Genomic DNA, 18,992 nt, shown 5'->3' with positions numbered 1-18,992 from the left:
GATGTGGTCAGACCACCGTGATTTACCATAACAGTTTGCACATTATGCTGGGTCACCGAGGCATCACAATTTCCTACAAAACTCCGCTGAAAATTATTTATAGTCCCTGCAACCCATTTATCAAATTAACTGCAACGGTCTAGATAAAACAAAGCTTAATGTCAAATCGTAAAAAATAGGGCCAAAGACAACTTTGACAGCAGACTGACACCCTGAGATTGATAGCAGAGGCCTGTTGACGGGTAACATAATCCAGTTACCCGGCTGGTTGTCAGGTCCTCCCATTAAAAGGTAATTCAGTCAAATCAAATGATGCGTAAAAGTCACGCAGAGACTTATGAAAAGATGTAAAAAAGGATATAAAAATCTAAAAGGGATACTCTGACCACAAAAGATTCTGCTTTTTGAATTAAAGCTAAACTTTAGAGCTAATACATGCAGTGCTCCTCTCACGCGTTTACCTTGTGGAAGCTTCCGTGGAAAACCCTCCTCACTTGCTCTTCGTTGAACGTGGCTCTCTGGATCTCTCCTCGGGTGTCCTTGTTGTAGAACGTGATCGCTTTGTTGGAAGCTGAAAAGAGAGGAGCCTCAGATTGATCCTGGACAATGAGTTACATCCAGTGGCATGCAAAGCACAGACAATGGGCTACAAGCGTAATGAAGGGAAGGCTAGGAAGGATTTCCTCATCATGTAACTATTTGCTTACATTCAACACATGTGGAAATGCACTTGCTTGTTCACAACTGAGGGCTTTTAGAATAAAATAATGAAGGTAAATCAGATTCATAGCAGTTGATTGAGGTCATTAATATGCATATGTATGACCATTACATATAAACTTTTCCAACCTTAAGTTAAGTTTAGTTGCCAGTAGGTAGATAAAGAGGCTACATCTGTGTACATGTGGAGTCTGTTACAGCAGCCTCCCTCTCCAGCTGAGGGCAAAACACATGATGAGAGACTTACGGTTGACGGTGACTCCGACCTCTGGGTTGTTGTTTTTGTCGGAAATCTGCCAGATGTCAAAAGGTTCGGAGGGTGTGTCGGGAAGAAGGCGGAAGAGCAGAATGATGGTGTAAGATGGGGGAAGACCCTCCGGATGGATCTCCCTGTCAGTGTTAAAAACATACATGTGTTACGTCATGAATCAGAACTGAGCCCTTATTAGACCAGCAGACAGTATATTGTATGTCACATATTAATACCAAGAGCATTGAACAGTTCCTTAGTGGTAGAGAATCCAATGTGTCACACAGGCCGCACAGCCTGTAAATGATTGCCAGTCCGCCCTCCCCAGGGCTAACCTTAATTGCCTACATATTGAAAGTATTTTCTGTCTTCTCTCCTTTGCTGGAAGTGTTTCCATTTGTGTGCATTAAGCCAGTGGCTGCGTCCACACATTCACAACATTATAAACATATTAAGAAAATATCCTGAAGAGGTTTGGATACCGCAGCAAACTCTGCAAGTTCCTAACGCCATTTAAATGGGGCCCAATACGAAGACAAAGCTCTCAACCCAGGGGTGATCTGTTCACTGCCAGCAGGAAATAGTTGGGAGGAGAGCCTGGCCCGGGGACATTTTAATTCCACAACTACTTTTATATTGTTCCTTCTCACACCTCATATTCAACAAATTCCAGCAACGCATAGGGCTGTGGGCTTAGTACCAAAGTTCATTGGGGAAACTCTTCTGACTACAGAGGTCATTGAACATCATTATGAATAATGACTCTTGGATGGGCAGTATGAAGTCAATAGCCTGGGAATCTCAACAAAATTAGACTCCCTCTGATTTCACACGGATACTGTTTGACCTCAGCTCTTACTTGGTGGGCTGGTTCAGGAAGGAATCCTTGTGCAGTCTGTAGGCGATGTAGCTGTTGAAGGAGCCAGGCTCCATGGACACGCCGTTCATGCCGGCGAATGTCCGGTCTGTGATGTTGAAAGCCTCCAGCATCCTGAAGCCTGGAATGAATGAACAGCAGGAGTCATGTTTATAGAAACAGCGGAACCTTCTATAGTGTGGCAGAAAAACTTTTCGGTAAAGTCAACAAGCTCTCCATGGTGTATGTTGATGTTGCATGCTTACCAGGTGTTGTGAATCCATTGATGTAGATCAGAGGGCAAGCTGGAAGATGATGAGAAGGGAGAATGAGATTTGTGTTTAAGAATATGATTCACGTCTCGTTGTTTAATAGAAGTAATGGGTGAGCTTCCTATTACAGATGCACCAATTAACCATTACTGGCATTACAAAATCAGAAGTGATAAAATTACACATTAACAGTGGTTAAACAGTATATTATTCTGCCTTACTGGATGTGGCTGTTTCGCAGATGAAGGTGATGAGGTTGTCTTGGATTTTGGCAAAAGCGTCGTAGTCGTCCACCACAAATACGTGCCTCTCGCTGGGCTTGCTGCCGATAATTCGCAGCTCTTTCATGTCCACATCAGCCACTCCAACCACGAACACACTGTAGCCTGCAGGAGCGAAATAACACACACGCACAGAAAAAATAAAAATAAACAACGACTATTGTTGAGCGTCCAAACACCACCCGACTGTTCCATCACTGCGAGCACTATGTGAGGACAGCGGTTTACGAAATCGGCCAAAAACGTCAGCTCTGGTGAAGAAAATCTAATTTGAGAAGACTAATGCGCCATGCAACCCGAAACACATGACAGGGATTAATGGCTGTGCACATACCAGAGTGCTGCAGTTTTTCTGCGCTCTTCTTGACGTCGTCCTGGGCGCGTCCGTCTGTGACAACCACCAGCACCTTGGGGACGTTCCTCCTCATGCCGCTGTCCGAGGTGAACACCTTCTCATAGACGTGCTTCAGAGCAACACCTGGATGAAGAAGAAGAAGAAGAAGAAGAAGAAGAAGAAGAAGAAGAAGAAGAAGAAGAGACAGCCTCAATTAAGGAAAGTCCATCGCCTTGAAGACAATCAATTTGCTAAGGTGGTTTTTCTTTTAGAGCTCTACCTGTCTTGGTATTGCCTCCTCTGTAGCGGACATTCTGCAAAGCTGATATCACAATGCCTTTGTCATGGTAGGTGTTGAGTTTGAACTCAGTCTTGGCGTCATCGCTGTACTGAACAAATGAAACCTGTTGAAAGAGAACAGCCATTATAAGAAGGCACACTGACAATGACAGTGAAATGCGCAGGCTGTATGGAGAAATACTAAAGATTTATATACCTGCATGCCCTTAGGGCTGATCACATCAAAGGCTGCAGTCATGCTTGTAGCAAACTGGAGGACTTTGTGAAAGCTCTCATCTCCAATACTCCAGGAACCATCAATGAGGAAGACCAGGTCTGCTTTGGCACCTTTGCATACTGTGGCGCAGGTAAAACTGCGTTAATGGCTGATCACACATGCACTTTGAAAACAACTGTTCTGGCAATTTCAAGTTCTCCTCACCATCCAGTGCAGGGGGGACGGTTGCTGGAAGAGGAGGGGTGGGAGGCACGGTCGGCTCCTCGGTGGGCTTAACCACTGCAATATAAGACATGAAGCACATGCAGAAAATTGAAAAAGACTCTATAGCCGCTACAGCTTTCATAGATTAGCGTTAAACTACCACAGAGGACGTTTTCTTACATGTCCTCTCCTTGATGCTGACTCCAGGTCCCTCCAGGTTGGGGGTTTGGGTGTACACAGTGGCGTTGTAAAGCGTGTCAGGGGTCAAGCCATCAAAACAGTAATTATTCTCTGAGCCTCTGACAGTGATCTCCTGAGCGCCACCCATGGAAGCTATGGATATATAATGAAATTCAGATTAAAGAAGTAGCTCGGCAAATTAAAAGCGTAGTTCATCCGCCCAATTCAACCTTTATAAAGTGTAATGGAGTAAAGCACTCACTGTCGAAAGGATTGACTTTGAGCCTGTAGGATGTGGCTGCTCTATGAGGGGCCCAGCGGATGCAGAAGGAGTCATAGCTAACCTGGTAGGTGTTCAAGTCTGTCACATTCAGGTACACTAAAGGGAAACAAACAGCAGAACTGAGTCACATATTGCTACCCATTTAAAAACGTGTGTACACAATGGATTTTAGTTACATCAAGAGTGTGACAATAAGCAGACAGTAGTATTTTGAACTTACACGTGGTGCCCTGACCGATCAGAGGTGCGCTGATGCCTGTACTATACTGTGCCAGCACCTTCAGGTCATACGTGGTTCCAGGTTTCAGGTTATGCAGCTGGTGAGAGGTAACATCTCCAACAAACACCTCCATGGATTCATCAGAGCCTGAAAAGGAACATTAATAAGAGCAGTGCAGTATCCTGTGTAGTGTAGTGTAGTGTAGTGACAACCCACCAACTTAAAAGAAATTAAATAGAAACTATTACATACCCTCTGGCTGGTAGATAAGCTTGTATCCGGTAACCCTGGAGGGGGCGGGGTCCCAGGACACCCTGAAGCGGGTGTACCACTCATCAGAAACGCGGAGGTTCCTGGGGCCCAGCATGCCCACTGCGAGAAGCAAGACAGGACAGCTCAGTCAACGCAGGAAAAAATTTAGAGCAGTCATAGCCAGAAGCTTTGAATTCCAGCATATATTTGTGATCCATCATCGGGGTAATTGCTTTATTATACTTCATTTCGCATTATGGCTTTTGAATCATGACTGAAAAATGTCTTGCGATCAATGGGATGATAAATTCTACCGCATCAAAGAAACTGCAGGAGAAATAATAAGCCACCCGAAGGAGCAGAATGGCAAATATAATAATGTTTCTTTTGTTCCAGCAGCAAAATGAGGCAAGACACTGGCAAGCATTGCAAGCCTGAGGTCTCCCTCACTGGAGTAAAGGCAGCCGATAATTCTCTGGCAAAGTATCTTGGTGCTTTTGGCCTCCTCTAAAAAGAATTTCACTTATTCCACTTTTACTACGATAATTCAGGAACCCAATCAATGGACGAGTCAATTCAAATTTTCTGCTCCCTGCTGAGCGCATGTGTGTGTGCAACAGTCACAAGCGCTATCCTCAATACATGTGTGTGCCACACACTGCTGGGATGGAATAGTTTGTACCTGTGCGTCCGTCTCCTTCCAGCTCTCCTCCTGCCCCATCAGCGTAGATTGCTGTGACTTTGATATTATAAGGTGTGTCCGGATCCAGGTTCTGCAGGACCACGTTGTTTCTGTTTCCTGGCACTGTCGTCTACAAGATGGAAGACATATAACATGAACAAAAGGACTAAAAAAGGTGCAAATCAAGACCGTGAATGAGTATATATTTGAGCAAATTCAGCATTCAGGGCTAGGGTCTGTCTCTTAAAGGACTGATGATTAACAAAATACACAGAATCCTAAACATGCTTACAAATTCCTCAATGGGGTCTCCTGTGGTCTGGGCATAGGTGATACGGTATTGCATCACAGGACCTTCTGCATGTTCCCAGCTAACAGACAGGGTGCTGGTGGTGGGGTCATATACACGCAGGTTCCTCGGGCCACTGCGGGGCACTGAGGAGGGAAACATGCAGAAAAAGGGGCTAAACATGACAAACATCTCTCTGTATCACAGGTGCTGTCTTTGTGTGAAATAATAAAAGAAATCTGAAATACCGTCAGGGCAAGAAGAAAGATGTAAAGGGTCCTCATTCTGACCCAGATACTTACATGTCTTTCCGTTATCACTTATACTGGGTCCTTCGCCGTCGCTGTACAGGGCAACAACTCCAACATTGTAATCCGTGTTCGGGAGCAGCTGCTGCAGCAGAGCTGTGGTAGTGGTTCCTGGCACCACAACCTGTGCAGAGTCACCAAACAATTTATTGTTTTTTTTGTTTTTTTTTAAATTCCTAAAAACCAAAAGAAGTTATATAAACCCACACCTAAACCAAAGACCTTTCCCTTTTCTTCCAACAGTCATACAATACATCTAACCCCCCTCCCTTTCACTCAATAGCCCCTTGGTGTCAGCACTGACTAAAACGAAGAGCAAACTATTCCTTTGATGTTCAAGGGTGTGGTGCCGGCACCGCTGTTTAACCTGGTCTCCCAGTGACAGCAAATTACATAGGGGCCTATTGATCAGTCTTTCTGTCTTTGGATCACTTAACCGGACAGAGTAAGGTCAGAGTTCCTCGAGGACTCTGACCTGGTGATAACCTCGACATTAGTTTGAGACCTTTTGGGCATAGACATGATGTTTGACGGGGTTTGAGTGCGTGAGAATGGGAGAGGGGAACACTCAGTAGGGCATTTGTCATGTTTTACTGTCAGTTCTAAATGGAACAACAGTGTTGTCTTGTTTAATACATCAATCAGGCATAACTGTGACCACCTTCCAAGTATTGTGTAGGTCTCCCTTGTGCCTCCGAAACTGTTGTGACTCATTAGAGAATAGACATAGGTCTTCTGATGGTGTCCTTTGGGTCCTATGGGTTGTGCAGAGGGACCTCTGTGGATCTTCCCACATATACTTGATCAGTTTGGGATCTAGCGACTTTGGAGCCCAGGTCACCTTGTGCTGTTGTTCATGTTTTTTGAGTTGTTCCCTAAACCATTTTTGTGTGCGTGCCTTTGCAGTGCTTGGGAATAATATCACGTCTGACACCAGTAAAGCAAATAATTCAAGCTACAAATCTCCAGCTGGTTTTAAAAGTGATGGTGTTGGCTAAAAAAGGCCTCATTGACGCACACTGCTGGCTCTGGCCATGGAAAAGGCCCGAAACTGCCATAAATGTGCGAACAAATGGGGAAAAAGGCAGAGGGCGTCTCTCTATCAATACACTTCAGTATGCGTCACATTCAAAAGGCCGTGTTGTTTTTTTTAAATATCAGCGAAGAAACATTTGTTCGTAGTGCAGTTCGATAGACGCAGTAAGCTGATTTTGTGATGTAGAGTAATGCTTTAAAAAAAAAATTTATGGATCCTTTAGTCAAACCAAAATCCTTTGCACATGAACATGTGGGCACTCGGGTGCCAGATGGCGCGTAACGTGTACAGACGCAATTAAAGAATGTCTGCTCAATTAACGTGTCTTGGTTTAAAACTAAAGGAGCTAACAAAAAAAGGATCCAGTTGGCAGTAACTGCGCCCATGCACGCATGCAGACACACTGTTCCATTTGGTGACCAGACCAAATGCTTTTAACTGTTAACACTAATCAGTGACACATGGCAGGGAGCAGATGTTGATCAAAAATGGACTGTTGCCTCACCTACGTGTGTTCATCCTCTCTCATGATAAATTCATGATAGTTTGTGTGATTCAAAATAAGATATTCTCTATTTGTATTTGCCATACTGAACTTCCACACACACGAGATGGAAACTCACCGACTCAGACGGCCTGGTGCCTGTCAGAGGAGCGTAGACCACCCGGTACTGCTGGACTGGGCCTGTGGCAGCCTCCCAGCGGACGTTCAGCGTGTTGGTGGTGGGGTTGAAAACCTGGATGTTCCTGACGGGGCTGCGCTCCACTGCAAGAGTCAGGAATGTTGGGTGGTAAGAAGGCAGTTTGAGGTAAGAGGTTGGAGATACGGAAGTTAAAGGTCAGGGTAAGTGAGGCCAAAAGAGAGAGCCAAAGTGGTAAGAAGAGTGATGAGGGCATGGTTGGACAGAGTGATGACAGGGTGATGTTAAAGGCCAGCAGCGTAAGTGGTAGATTGGAAGTCAGATAGAGAGAAAGGATGAGATCAGGCAGGTACTCATGACTGAATCTGAAAAGAAGTCAGTAAATTATATGCTAAAGCCAACAATTACACAAGAAAATAACTCAAACGCATGGATTATATTCTCTAATTATGCCTCAGCACTGTTGAACTTCACCAGGTTATTTACAAGTGCCTAATGACACTCCTGTCTTTCTCCTTTTGTCAGACATGGTCCAGACTAGTTTTGTGGACAGGCAGAACAGGACTACATGAGAACGTTTCCATAAACTGGGAACAGTCCAACGGCGATCACTTTAAGACACCATTTAACAATAGTGCTATCAACAGGACATCCTGTCGATGCCCTACAGGTTAATGAAAAGGATATACGAGACGTACGCACAGCGCTGTGTGAGGCTCGGCTTCTAAAAAACCAAAGCAGATGTTTAGAGGCTTTGTGCCGCTCCCTATTACAACCCCATAAATGCAGGGGAAAAAACACAGTGGGCAAAACACAGTGAGCGAGCTTCCGTACTTTAAAAGCGCCACAGAACAAAGTTGCTTTGAGTTTTAGGCCACAATCAACATTCACTGAATACCGATGGTTTCCCCAAATAGTGTGAGCAGACCATTCCTCAAACAAGACAACTCAAGGCGCTGCTTTTTGAAAGGATGTGGAATCTGAAAAGTTCCAAGGCGATTAGTGAAAAGCATTTGTGTATCAACTGACATGATGATGCACATGCCGCATATGAGTTTGGTGTCTAGGATAAAGCCACCAAACATGAAGGACCATTAGTACAGAAAGGAAAATGGGGGTAACAGTAGTAGGCATGGAGCATGACCCTAGCCAAGTGAGCTGAGGGCCATAAAACATATAATAGCCTCCATTCATTTGTAACCCCCTGTTTCTTTTTCCCAAAGGAGAGCCAAATACTCAATACATCCCTTCCCCCATTCCCCAGCCCCACCATTATCCTGACCGCCACCCTCCATTCCAACCTATAAATGAACAATATTACGGTAAAGAAAGAGGAGACACCATTATGATGCTGCCAACCCGGAGGAATTCCTTCCTACGCAATCACCCCCACAAAAACGCTGACTCATTCCCAGCAGAGCTTCGGTGGTTTTAACTGTGGGAGAAACTGGAAAATCCGTGTTCTCCATTGATGTTCAAACTGAGCTGACTGGGCTTAATACTGTCATTCTAGGTTATGTTTTATGTTACATTTCACATGTGAACTGTGAATTCAGTATTGATTCACTTTTTGAGGAAAAAAATGAAGTATTTGGTCAGGCTTGGTTGGCTGTCAGGGTTCGAAAGGAATTGGATGATATAATGAAACAAAGCAGTTTTAACTGGCTGCCTTATTGAGGGCTCCTGACACACTCGGTAACAGCTAGCCAGAAACTAAGGCCAGTAAGTTCATTCTGGACAGACATGAATTGATTCCTGGCTTAGGAAAAGAATCCCGCTGCCGTTATGCGGTATGTCATTCAGAGAAGCTCTATTCTTAGTCTGCAACATGGACTGTATATTTTTAAAGTATACAGTCCAGGCAGTTTTTAAGCTCAGGGTGGCAGCTTTGGTCATTGCCATCTGGGCACCCAATTCCCAACTAACTAGGCAAAATGGAGCGTCCATGGAGCTCTGGCGGTCAGGTTGCACGTAGTCAGACGCACGATGACGTATGATAACAACCATCCATCACTCGCCTTGCTTCAAGCCTAAATACTATTTAAAATTTAGCCCTGTGTAGTGGCAGCAAGTATGGAAATGAGTCCAAAACGGTTCTTTAAATCAGCCTGTTAACACAAGTGTTAAATGGACGTGACAACCACATTCTTCACTCCACTTCCATGAATCATCATCTCTGCTTGTTACCAGTGGATTGGGCGCATGCAGCGCTTACGTGTTTTGCCGTTCTCAGATATGCGTCGTCCCTCCCCGGTGGAATAAACGGGAACCACGGTCACGGTGTAGACGGTGTCTGACTGCAGGTTCTTCAGCACGGTGTTGTAGGTGCTGCCTGACACCTGCACCTACACGAGCGCAAAACACGACACACATCAGGTTGAGCTCAGCTCGCTTGCGGGTGTAAAAGGGAAGAACGTGTCACTCAAAGACGCAGTTCTCCTGCTTACCATCTCTTCTTCTCCTCCGGCCGCAGGGACATAGAAGATGCGGTACTGACGCACGTTACCCTCAGCAGCCTCCCACAGGACATTAAGGGTGCTGGTAGTGGGGTCGGTCACACGCAGATTCCTAACACCACCCAAAGGCTCTGTGGTAACACAAAGGTAGGGAAGAGTTAATATTGCTCATATGACACCACAGCCACATTTTTATTAGAAAACTCTTGATCAAACAGCGACTATTTATTATATTTATTGAACCGTGAGTGCAACTGTGAGACAGCTGCATAGATTAATCATAGATTTTGAAGCTATTTTTGATAGCCCATAAAAAGATGGATGACTTACTGGTCTTTCCGAGGCCGGTCAGTTCCTCGCTGACTCCACTGGCGTAGACCGCCACCACGCCGATGGAATACTGAGTGTCTGGAGTCAGCTTGGGAAGCAGGACAGTATTCTTCTTTCCACCAACTTGGGTCTAAACAGGAAAGAAAACATGTTATCCTAATCAGTTCTGATGCAGCCAACCCTCAATGTACGAGGCCAATAACTCAAATGATTTTTTTTTTTTTTTGTTAGGTTGGTTGGATGTTCCTGTTATAGCTTCAACCCATTGAGAGCTGAGGCAAAAGATACTTCATCTGCTTTTGATGGGAATAAAAATACTCCATGGGTTCCTTAAATTAATAACCTGATGGAAAGAACTCTACCTGAAAACTATTAGCTGTCTGTCAACATTTGAGAGGAGGAATGTTTTTAGTGTTTTTGGACTTGGTTAGTACCTAGTGCACCAGCCAAGGTAAATCTGTTTGCTGATGGCTGAAACAGTCGGATGTCCTGACACTTGATGGATTTACAACGATGATTCTGGCTGGAGTTGTAGAACCTTAATTCTGAGAAAGTGTGTTAACATTTGTGCGCGATTATGTTTGTATGTGGATCAGTTTTACGACTAGACAGATTTCTCAAGATTTCTCAACCGAATGTCTGAGCCTTTTATCAGGAAAGGAAAGGAAAACAAGGGGGAGGGGGGAGATTTTATTATTTGGCACTGCAATTGTGTTCTTGAACTCAAGAGTAAAATGTGTGTCAGGTATTTCTGAAGAACGTATTTGTTGTCCCAGACAAAATAATGCAAAACTTTCTGGCCAGTCACACTTGTCAGAATCCTGACAGCGAACCAAGACGAGCTGGCTGATGACAGAGCTTTAGCGTCCAATTTTCCTCTGGTGTTTCAGTGTGATATCAACCAGACAATCTGCATGGCAAAACTTCACCAAGTGTTAAAGTGGAAAACATTCCATCTTGTGTTAAAAGGGAAACTAATAACCAAAGTAACCAGCAAAATTACAAGGAAAGAAAATTAACTACTCTGCCTCCTCCAGTATGACAAAATGCCATCTGGCTCTTATTAAAATAGGTGGAAAATAAGTGAACTAATAGCCAGTTTTGTGGGTACAGCATCTTTGAGCAGCACTTAAAACATGACCTGTTGCATAAGATATGATATCTGCTGCACAGTGCTCTCTCATTACACTGACCTGACTGGGCTTGTGCATGCTATTTTCCATGCACGTGCACGGCTAAACAATTATAACACAGATGAACATTTGAAAACACTGAAATTCATTATTTCTCTTAAGAAACTTCTCATGTGCAACAAGTGCCAAACAGTAAAGATGAAATATTTTCACCAAAGATGGTCAAAACATTTAACTGTGGCTCATGGGGTCGTTTCCCGTCTTATCAGCGTGGCTATCCGCCTGTAATCTTGTGCATAAGCACCATTTAGCACTCGTTTATCTTGCGCTTAAATTCTTTTTGTGGAAGCTATGAAAAATATCTAAAAGCAAACTGAAACCAAAAGAAATCAGCTGTCATCCGAAAGGATTTTAGCGCATTCAGTGAGGCAGCCAAAAATGCAGGACCTAAGGCAGATGGTCTGCAGTCAGGAAATAAGGAGAAAAACTAGGAAGGCTTTAGTCCAGATTGTTGCTGCCACAACAAAACAACATTTGAAAATCACGAGATTTGATTAATGATAAACAAAATAATGCAATGCCAGAGGGCTGAGTTGCAACCATGCACATATATTTATTGGAGGCAGAGCTGCTCTGCAGGAAGAAATAAATCCACTGACTCTGGAGGCACAAACACAGTTTGGTGAAGTGCAAGCTAGCCTCAAGCCTCAAGCGTCTCACATTCCGTCTGATTTTGTGACTGATGGACCTTCAACATAGAAATAAGAACACATTCAAAATGCGTGTCTATCTGTTGCTGTTGTTGTGTGACGTACCGTCTGACTCCTGCCTCCAGATGTGGGGGCGTAAACGATCTTGTAGTTCTGGACGCGGCCTGGAGGTGGAGTCCACCTGGCGTTTAGAGTGGTGGTGGTTTCATTGAACACAACTAGGTTGGTGGGAGGTCCATTAGGTGCTGTAAACGGTACACATCATAATTACAACCAAGTCTAGATATTATATGCAAAGAAAGAGCATATTTCCAATGCTCTTTCTTCTTTCTTTCCATATTTCCAAAATATATTTTAAAGGCACAGTCCTTGATATTTTGATTATGTTTGAGAATGTTTTTTCATTTGACTTAAAATTACCAGTAAATTTAGCTCTATAGAATAGACTTCTTTATAACATAGTGAAATAAAGAATCTTTGTCACTGATTCATGACAAGGACTGCAGCTTTAAAGAAGAAAAGACAACACTCCTCAGGGATTTTGTCTTTTCCGAAGCAGGGATGGATTCTTATGAACAGCAATGGATTGATGATGATGGACAGACTGATAAATGCATGGATGAATGGAATGAGTAGATGGATGGATGAAGAGATGAATTGATGAACAGATGATGGTTGATGGAATGGGCTTCAAAAACAGGGATTCAAATCCTTGTTTTGCCAGGCATGCATGGATGCTTGAAATCCATCTTCAGTCATTTAATATGACTGAAAGGGAACATAAAGAAGCCATGGGATGGATGGCATGGACAACGCGCCACACACAGACGAGGACAGGCACACACAACAATAAAACTGGGCTCAGTCAGCTGCAGCGCCATTGTATCGGTGGATGGGTTAAGCGCTTTATTTGGTGATGGAATCCAGTGAATGAACAGTGCTGATGACTGGCTTAAATGATAAAACATGCTTTTGTTTACTTGAGAGAAAGAGCATCCTTTCTCTCTACCACACATATACTTACATGGTCTACTACCCCCACTACGCTTGGACACTATAGAGGCAGAAATAAAAAGGTAAACCTTTGACTTAGCATGTCAATCTGCACATATCCAGTAGGTCAAATCAAAGGGTTAATCATTAAGCCTAGCCTTTGGACAAGATCTGAAAAAAAGAAATTCTGTAATATGAGCCAAACAGTGTTAACAGGAGATGGAAGACAATAGATGTGGGTGGAGGCTGAGGAGTGTTTGTCTTACATGTCCTCTGACTGCCCAGCAGATCCTCGCTCTCTGATTCATCCGGGTAGATCGCAGTGACAGACACATCATAAAGCGTGTCTGGGTCCAGGTTCTCCAGGACGTGGGACGTCTCATCATTGTTTAAGATGGCCTGAAGAGGAAAGCACGATATGTGGGATAGTGCTCGACTACACCTTTAGCTATAAAACCAAGGGCAAGCAGCAAAAGTCTACGTTATCGGTGTTCATACTGCTTCTCACCGCAGAGCTTACTGTAGGACTCATCAAGAAATGCCTGCGTGATTTATTAAAAGTGCAAACATCTTGGACGGCTGCTTTTCTCTTACGTATTGGAAGTTGCTCTCTCCCTTCTTAGCCCAGCCAATCCGGTACAGAGCCACATCAGGAGCTCCGTGTTCCCAGGTGGCTCTAAAGCTGGTCTGGGTCACTTCTGAGAACTGCAGGTTCTTTGGGGCCGGAACCACATCTGCAGAGCAGAAACGAGAGAGTTAAGTATAAACCAGACACAGAGGATCATTATCCAAATAATAGTTTTCACTCCGACCTGTGATAGCTGTTCCCAGCATTTCCTGTCCAGGTCCCTCATCGTAGATTGGAGTAACAGCTAAAGAGTACTCAGTCTGCGATATCAGGTTGTCTAGCTGTCTGGTGGTCACAGATCCTCCCACTTCCAGCTGCAGAGCAATTACACACACTTGTTAAATGTTAATACACAAAATCAATAGAGCTTTGGGAGGAAGTGGGAGGGATGGGTGGTGGATAAAACAAGAGATCTTCAGGTGTTTTTCTCCTCAGTCACATTTTGCAGTGCTGCAAAACTTTAATTCCATTCTCAGCACACATTTCCAGGAACACTGGCCACAGCGGCAATGTGCACCTAATAAAACTGGTAGGAAACTTGACCAGAAGGTATTAAACTAAGGGAATGGGAACAAACAAGACACACAACAAACAACAAAATGCAATTAAATCTGACCAAACACCTGCAAAAAATAAAACACAGGGTTTACTGCACTTGATTGAATTAAGCTTTATTAGCTAAATGTAAAGGAAAAGAACTTAATGGCTTCATTTGCACTCCTCATTAACAGTTATTCTAGGATTCTCTGATGAGTGGGGTTGTCTCTCAGGGCCATAAAACACATCGCTAAAAGCTTTATCTTAAGGTAATTAGTCCAGCAGTTTGTGTTGTGAATGACATTCTGTTACTTGGTTTTAACACACACAGTGTGTGATTCACAGCCATTGAGTCACTTTCACATGTGTTTCCCCTAGAAGCTTCAAGGATCACCTCCACCTGAATTACAGCTAGGGAAGTAGCAAAACCCAGGCCACAGAATTTGCTGCTGTATCCCGAGAACTCCCAAATGGGCTCACACAAGCATCAATTATTCCCTCCGATCCTTATCCCGATAACCCCCGTTTAAACCCAGCGAAATCATGTTCTGATACTTTCATAATCTTTTCTCTGGACTCCAGAACATCCCCTGATGTCCACCCAACCAGCTGCAGCCTCCATTATGTAGTCCAAGCCAATACAATAAAAGATCAGTCAAAAAATATCTATATAAATTCATCACCATCAAACCTAATGACTCAAACAGACAACAGGCAATAAAATAGGAGTATAGGACTGGTCAAAACATGGGCTGCTAACAACTTGCTGTGTACCTCGACTGTTGTGGACAAGAGAGCAGGGGAATTGGCGGCAGAGAGAAACCTCCCTCCACGTAACAAGCCCTAACCTCTCAGCCTCCGGTCCAGCTCGTGCATTTCATTTATGTAATGCCAGAGAAGGAATGTCAACTTACTTCTTTAGCCTCTCCCTCCTCAGGCTTGTAGACGATGAGGTACCTGCGAACAGCTCCAGGAGCAGCGTCCCACAAGAGCCTCATGGTGCTGTGGGTAACATCGCGAACCCTCAGCTCACCCGCAGGTGGCATGGGCACTGAACAAGAAGGGACAAGATATTTGCATTAGGAATGACAAGATGAAACAGAAAGAGCGACAAAGAAACTTTTAGAGGTTCTTAGACGACTGGTGATGGATTCATGTTAATGTGTATTTGAAGAAATTTAAATTTGTGGGGGAAAATTCAAAAAATGAATATATAATATATATAAAAATGTCTGATCAGCCAAAGATTTTGCCCGCCTTGCAATACCTCTAAGGACTCCCTAGGGGTCGCAGCCCCCCTGTTGAAGACCTATGTCCTATGACATGGATGACTGACACAGATATTAAGCAGCAACGTACATGTGACTCCCTGCTTGGTGAGCGGTTCACTAGCTGATTCTCCATAGAGGGCGTAGAGGGAAAGCGTGTAGGCCGTGTTGGGGAGTAACTTCACCAGCTGGACATCGGTGATATCTCCTCCTACTCTGATCTGCAAAGAGACCAAACCAAACACACAGCGTAAGGTCAGAGGGGAAGCGGATGACAGGACTGAGACATGTTCATGAGAGCATGCACAGCTGCTCAATCTGGTAAAACCCCACTGGGTTTGACACCTCATGAACAAATGATGATCTTCCCATGGCAAACTGAGCTCACAGTTCATCCACCCCTCTGTAACCAACAACGTTCCTTTGTGTTTTCCCTTTTGCCTCGTCTGCCGAGTTATGAGGCAAACACTGGTGGCTTTGTAAAATGTAAAATTCTATTTCAGTGAGTGACATCTGGTCAAAAGCCAGCAGGGTGGCTTGTATGGTCACTTCTAGAGTTTAGTGTTTGGTTGTGTGTTTAAGCGCATGAAACACCACCCATAAACACATGTGCATGTGGTCATTTTTTTCTCGTCGTATCCACGGCTGACTGGCTCTGTGCCCTTTTGCTCACACACTGTTCCCACCATGTGTCTTACCTCCTGTTCGACGGTTGACTGGGTGGCATTTATGGCGTTGTAGAGCAACATGTAGCCGGTAGCTCCCGTCACCGCCTCCCATCTCACTCGCATGGTGGTGACCTGCTCTTCATAAATGTCCATCCTCTTCACGGTGCTCAGGGGCACTGGATGACCAAGCAGAGGTTTAGAGGTTTCAATTATTGTCTGTGTTTGTCACATATTCATATATACGTGCATACAGAAATAAAAACTGTACTCCTTCCTGCATGCTCCTTTGATTGCCATTCACACTGCACCAACTCAAGTATCAGTGTTGTTTTATATGGGCTTTTACAGATTCTCTACTATTCTAAAGAGACCAGTAAAAACTCAAAAGAAACAAAAGAAAGAACTCAAAGTTGCTCTTAATTGCCCGTGAATTTGCATTTAATTAAGATTTACTGCTGCTATCTTTGTGCGGCCACATATGGCTTTACAACCCGAGATAAATATGTTGCCTTTGAACATTTTGTTAACGGGGACCACACGGGAAACCAGGTCAGCCAGTGAGTGCGTTAAGTCTTTGTTATGCAACTGAGTGGAAGAGATTCAGCGACGGTGGCTGACTCCAAGGGAAAAGGTTCACGAGTGCAAACGAACCTGCTAAAGTTTAAGCAGTTGCTCTTTGACAAGCCCATTTATCTGGGTCTCCTAAAAGCGGGAGAGTTTCTTTGTGTTAGACTCTACATCATAGAGTGCATGCTTTTCATGTATCGTAGTGGACACATCTAAAACCTCTGATCAAAGAGTCCTTAGCGTGCATTTAGTTGAGTCATCTGTTTTGCTTTTTACATTTTTAGGTGGAAGTAAGTTATAGTCCCATTTGTCATTTTTACCACACGCAGATGTTTACACGTGAATCTCTTTATGTGGAATGATAGGAGGCTAGAAGCAGGCTGAAGAGACAGTGAAAGAAGACATACATGTGGTCTCTGTTCCTTTCAGGGGCTCGCTGCTGTCCTCTCCCACCACGGAGTAAACGTTGACCAGGTATTTGGTCAGAGGGTCGAGGCCCTGGAGGACCACTGTGACCTCGGTGCCATCCACAAACACCTAATAACAGAGGGACAGTCAGAAGATCATGGCTAGCAACTATAAGAGTCTTGATTTTGTTGGAGATGGAAGACATGATGACATCTGCATGTTTGCAAACAGTTTATGAGGGCATTGTAAATTATGTACTGTATATGTTTATGTATATCTGTTGCAGTGTAGTGGAGTAGAAAAGATGATGCTGAGCAGCAGAGCTTTCTCTTTACTGGAATGACTCAAGCATTTCATAAAACCAGAAAGCCATCAGATACTTTTTTTTTACTAGACTTAAACTCAGCATGGGCTTCAGTTCAAAATACATAAACAAAACTAAAACCTCATCCATTATGTTCACTATTAAACAAAACCCTGGGAGCTGGACAAAAACAAACATCCCCTAGATGTAATTAGAATCAGAAACCAAAAATGCATCTTCTCCACACAGCATGGAGCCAAGACCCTGCTGGCCGACACAGCAATCGCTCATGAAGTCATTATTTGCTTTCTAATCCTCTAAACCGAGGGATGTGTGTTGTTGTTTCTTCGGCCTGTTCCAGTTTGTAATGTAATTAGACACCAACACAGCAAGAATCCCAAACAAACAGGAGGACTGAAATAGAAATTTGAGTGGAGTTTCCCATTACAGTAAGAAACAGCCGGTAAGGACAGACCACAAAAGGACATATTAAAGTTACTAAAGTTATTGCAGCTATCTGTGTGACTGTTAGTGGTGTTTGGATCAGCGTTACGTTGGGGCTGGTATACCTGTTGGGGACGTCCTGACACAGTCATGTACTCCACACGGTACTTCTCCACCGGGCCTTCGGGACCTTTCCAGGTGGCTCTGAATGTGCTGTGAGTCACCTCAGACGTCACCAGATCAGTTGGTGCATCTGGAGCACCTCCTGTTTAAATGTAAACATAGTAATATCGCAACTATAGTATATGCTGATGTCCAAACGCACACCAGTTTAGAGTTAATTATGTGAAAAAATTATCAACTTTACATTTTCATTAACTAGTTACATATGAAGGGACAAAAGACAGACTTGGCAGTGGATTAAAAACATAGCATGTCTCTGCAGTAACAAGTCCTAACAGAACCTAGGACGCAGCAGAGTACTTATTGAGACTGTCAAGAAACATCCTCCTCAGGAAGTCCCCCTTCAATAGTACCTCTTTAATTTGATTAAGCAGCAGACGATTTCCTTCAAATAATAGTTTTGCAATAGTTTCCAAAGGCTTGGCTGGTATTCCTCATCTAGTGTTGGTTTCCATGGTGGGCCATGTCTGCGTGTTAGCGACGCTGTACTCTATGTTTATACTTCTTATCAAATGTCTGTGAGTGGAGGCTTAGACTCCATAGTATTAAGAGTCTATCACTCTAAACTCAAACTTACCTGGCCCTTTGACACTGTTACAGAGGTTGTCAGTGAGGCCGTCCACAATGTCCAACAGGAAGGAGAAATCAGCCACGTTGTACATGTGAATACTGTCCGGATCAGAGGCAATGGACCTCAACTCATTCTCATCTGCATTCTTCACACCTATAATGTTAAAGTCAATGGTTAGTAGCGGTTTGATACATTTACATCGTGTTTATGTGAAAACTGACATGTGCCTACCGATGGCATAGAGCTCAATGCCCTGATCACGCAAGTTCTGAGAGTTGGCGATGACGTCGTCCTGGGATTTGCCGTCAGTGATCAGAACACCGATCTTTCGGGAACTGGGTCGCATCCCAACGTTCTCTTTGAAATTGTTCTGGAGGATGTAGTTCAAAGCCAGACCTGTAATGAAAGCAGCGTTATGCATTTCTCATGCTGACTGAAGCAGACTCATGTGCCCATAGAAATAAAAG

At 43.9% G+C, this 18,992-nt stretch overlaps 1 protein-coding gene across 3 annotated transcripts in view; it reads right to left on the bottom strand.

The window, feature by feature from the left end:
• col12a1a (collagen, type XII, alpha 1a) overlaps positions 1 to 18,992 on the bottom strand; it is a 52,646-nt gene that overhangs the window by 13,877 nt on the left and 19,777 nt on the right. For 2 of the 3 annotated variants that reach the window (XM_047610428.1, XM_047610426.1), the window contains exons 20-51: positions 18,757 to 18,921; positions 18,532 to 18,678; positions 17,897 to 18,036; positions 17,023 to 17,152; positions 16,079 to 16,224; positions 15,472 to 15,601; positions 15,027 to 15,163; positions 13,760 to 13,889; positions 13,542 to 13,681; positions 13,214 to 13,346; positions 12,979 to 13,008; positions 12,060 to 12,199; positions 10,112 to 10,241; positions 9,773 to 9,912; positions 9,541 to 9,670; positions 7,308 to 7,450; positions 5,643 to 5,772; positions 5,344 to 5,486; positions 5,052 to 5,181; positions 4,370 to 4,489; positions 4,118 to 4,264; positions 3,877 to 3,993; positions 3,615 to 3,767; positions 3,435 to 3,509; positions 3,210 to 3,349; positions 2,994 to 3,117; positions 2,714 to 2,857; positions 2,320 to 2,484; positions 2,093 to 2,131; positions 1,830 to 1,968; positions 968 to 1,110; positions 462 to 571 (exon numbers count right to left, since the gene is read on the bottom strand). In XM_047610428.1, coding sequence (XP_047466384.1) covers positions 462 to 571; positions 968 to 1,110; positions 1,830 to 1,968; positions 2,093 to 2,131; positions 2,320 to 2,484; positions 2,714 to 2,857; positions 2,994 to 3,117; positions 3,210 to 3,349; positions 3,435 to 3,509; positions 3,615 to 3,767; positions 3,877 to 3,993; positions 4,118 to 4,264; positions 4,370 to 4,489; positions 5,052 to 5,181; positions 5,344 to 5,486; positions 5,643 to 5,772; positions 7,308 to 7,450; positions 9,541 to 9,670; positions 9,773 to 9,912; positions 10,112 to 10,241; positions 12,060 to 12,199; positions 12,979 to 13,008; positions 13,214 to 13,346; positions 13,542 to 13,681; positions 13,760 to 13,889; positions 15,027 to 15,163; positions 15,472 to 15,601; positions 16,079 to 16,224; positions 17,023 to 17,152; positions 17,897 to 18,036; positions 18,532 to 18,678; positions 18,757 to 18,921 — 4,130 coding nt within the window. The remainder of the gene's footprint in view (positions 1 to 461; positions 572 to 967; positions 1,111 to 1,829; positions 1,969 to 2,092; positions 2,132 to 2,319; positions 2,485 to 2,713; positions 2,858 to 2,993; positions 3,118 to 3,209; positions 3,350 to 3,434; positions 3,510 to 3,614; positions 3,768 to 3,876; positions 3,994 to 4,117; positions 4,265 to 4,369; positions 4,490 to 5,051; positions 5,182 to 5,343; positions 5,487 to 5,642; positions 5,773 to 7,307; positions 7,451 to 9,540; positions 9,671 to 9,772; positions 9,913 to 10,111; positions 10,242 to 12,059; positions 12,200 to 12,978; positions 13,009 to 13,213; positions 13,347 to 13,541; positions 13,682 to 13,759; positions 13,890 to 15,026; positions 15,164 to 15,471; positions 15,602 to 16,078; positions 16,225 to 17,022; positions 17,153 to 17,896; positions 18,037 to 18,531; positions 18,679 to 18,756; positions 18,922 to 18,992) is intronic. The other variant, XM_047610427.1, reaches the window with a different exon arrangement.

Source organism: Mugil cephalus, chromosome 17 (assembly GCF_022458985.1).
Source record: "Mugil cephalus isolate CIBA_MC_2020 chromosome 17, CIBA_Mcephalus_1.1, whole genome shotgun sequence".
In the NCBI taxonomy this organism is placed as follows: Eukaryota; Metazoa; Chordata; class Actinopteri; order Mugiliformes; family Mugilidae; genus Mugil; species Mugil cephalus.
This window is presented reverse-complemented; position numbering and strand designations above follow the sequence as displayed.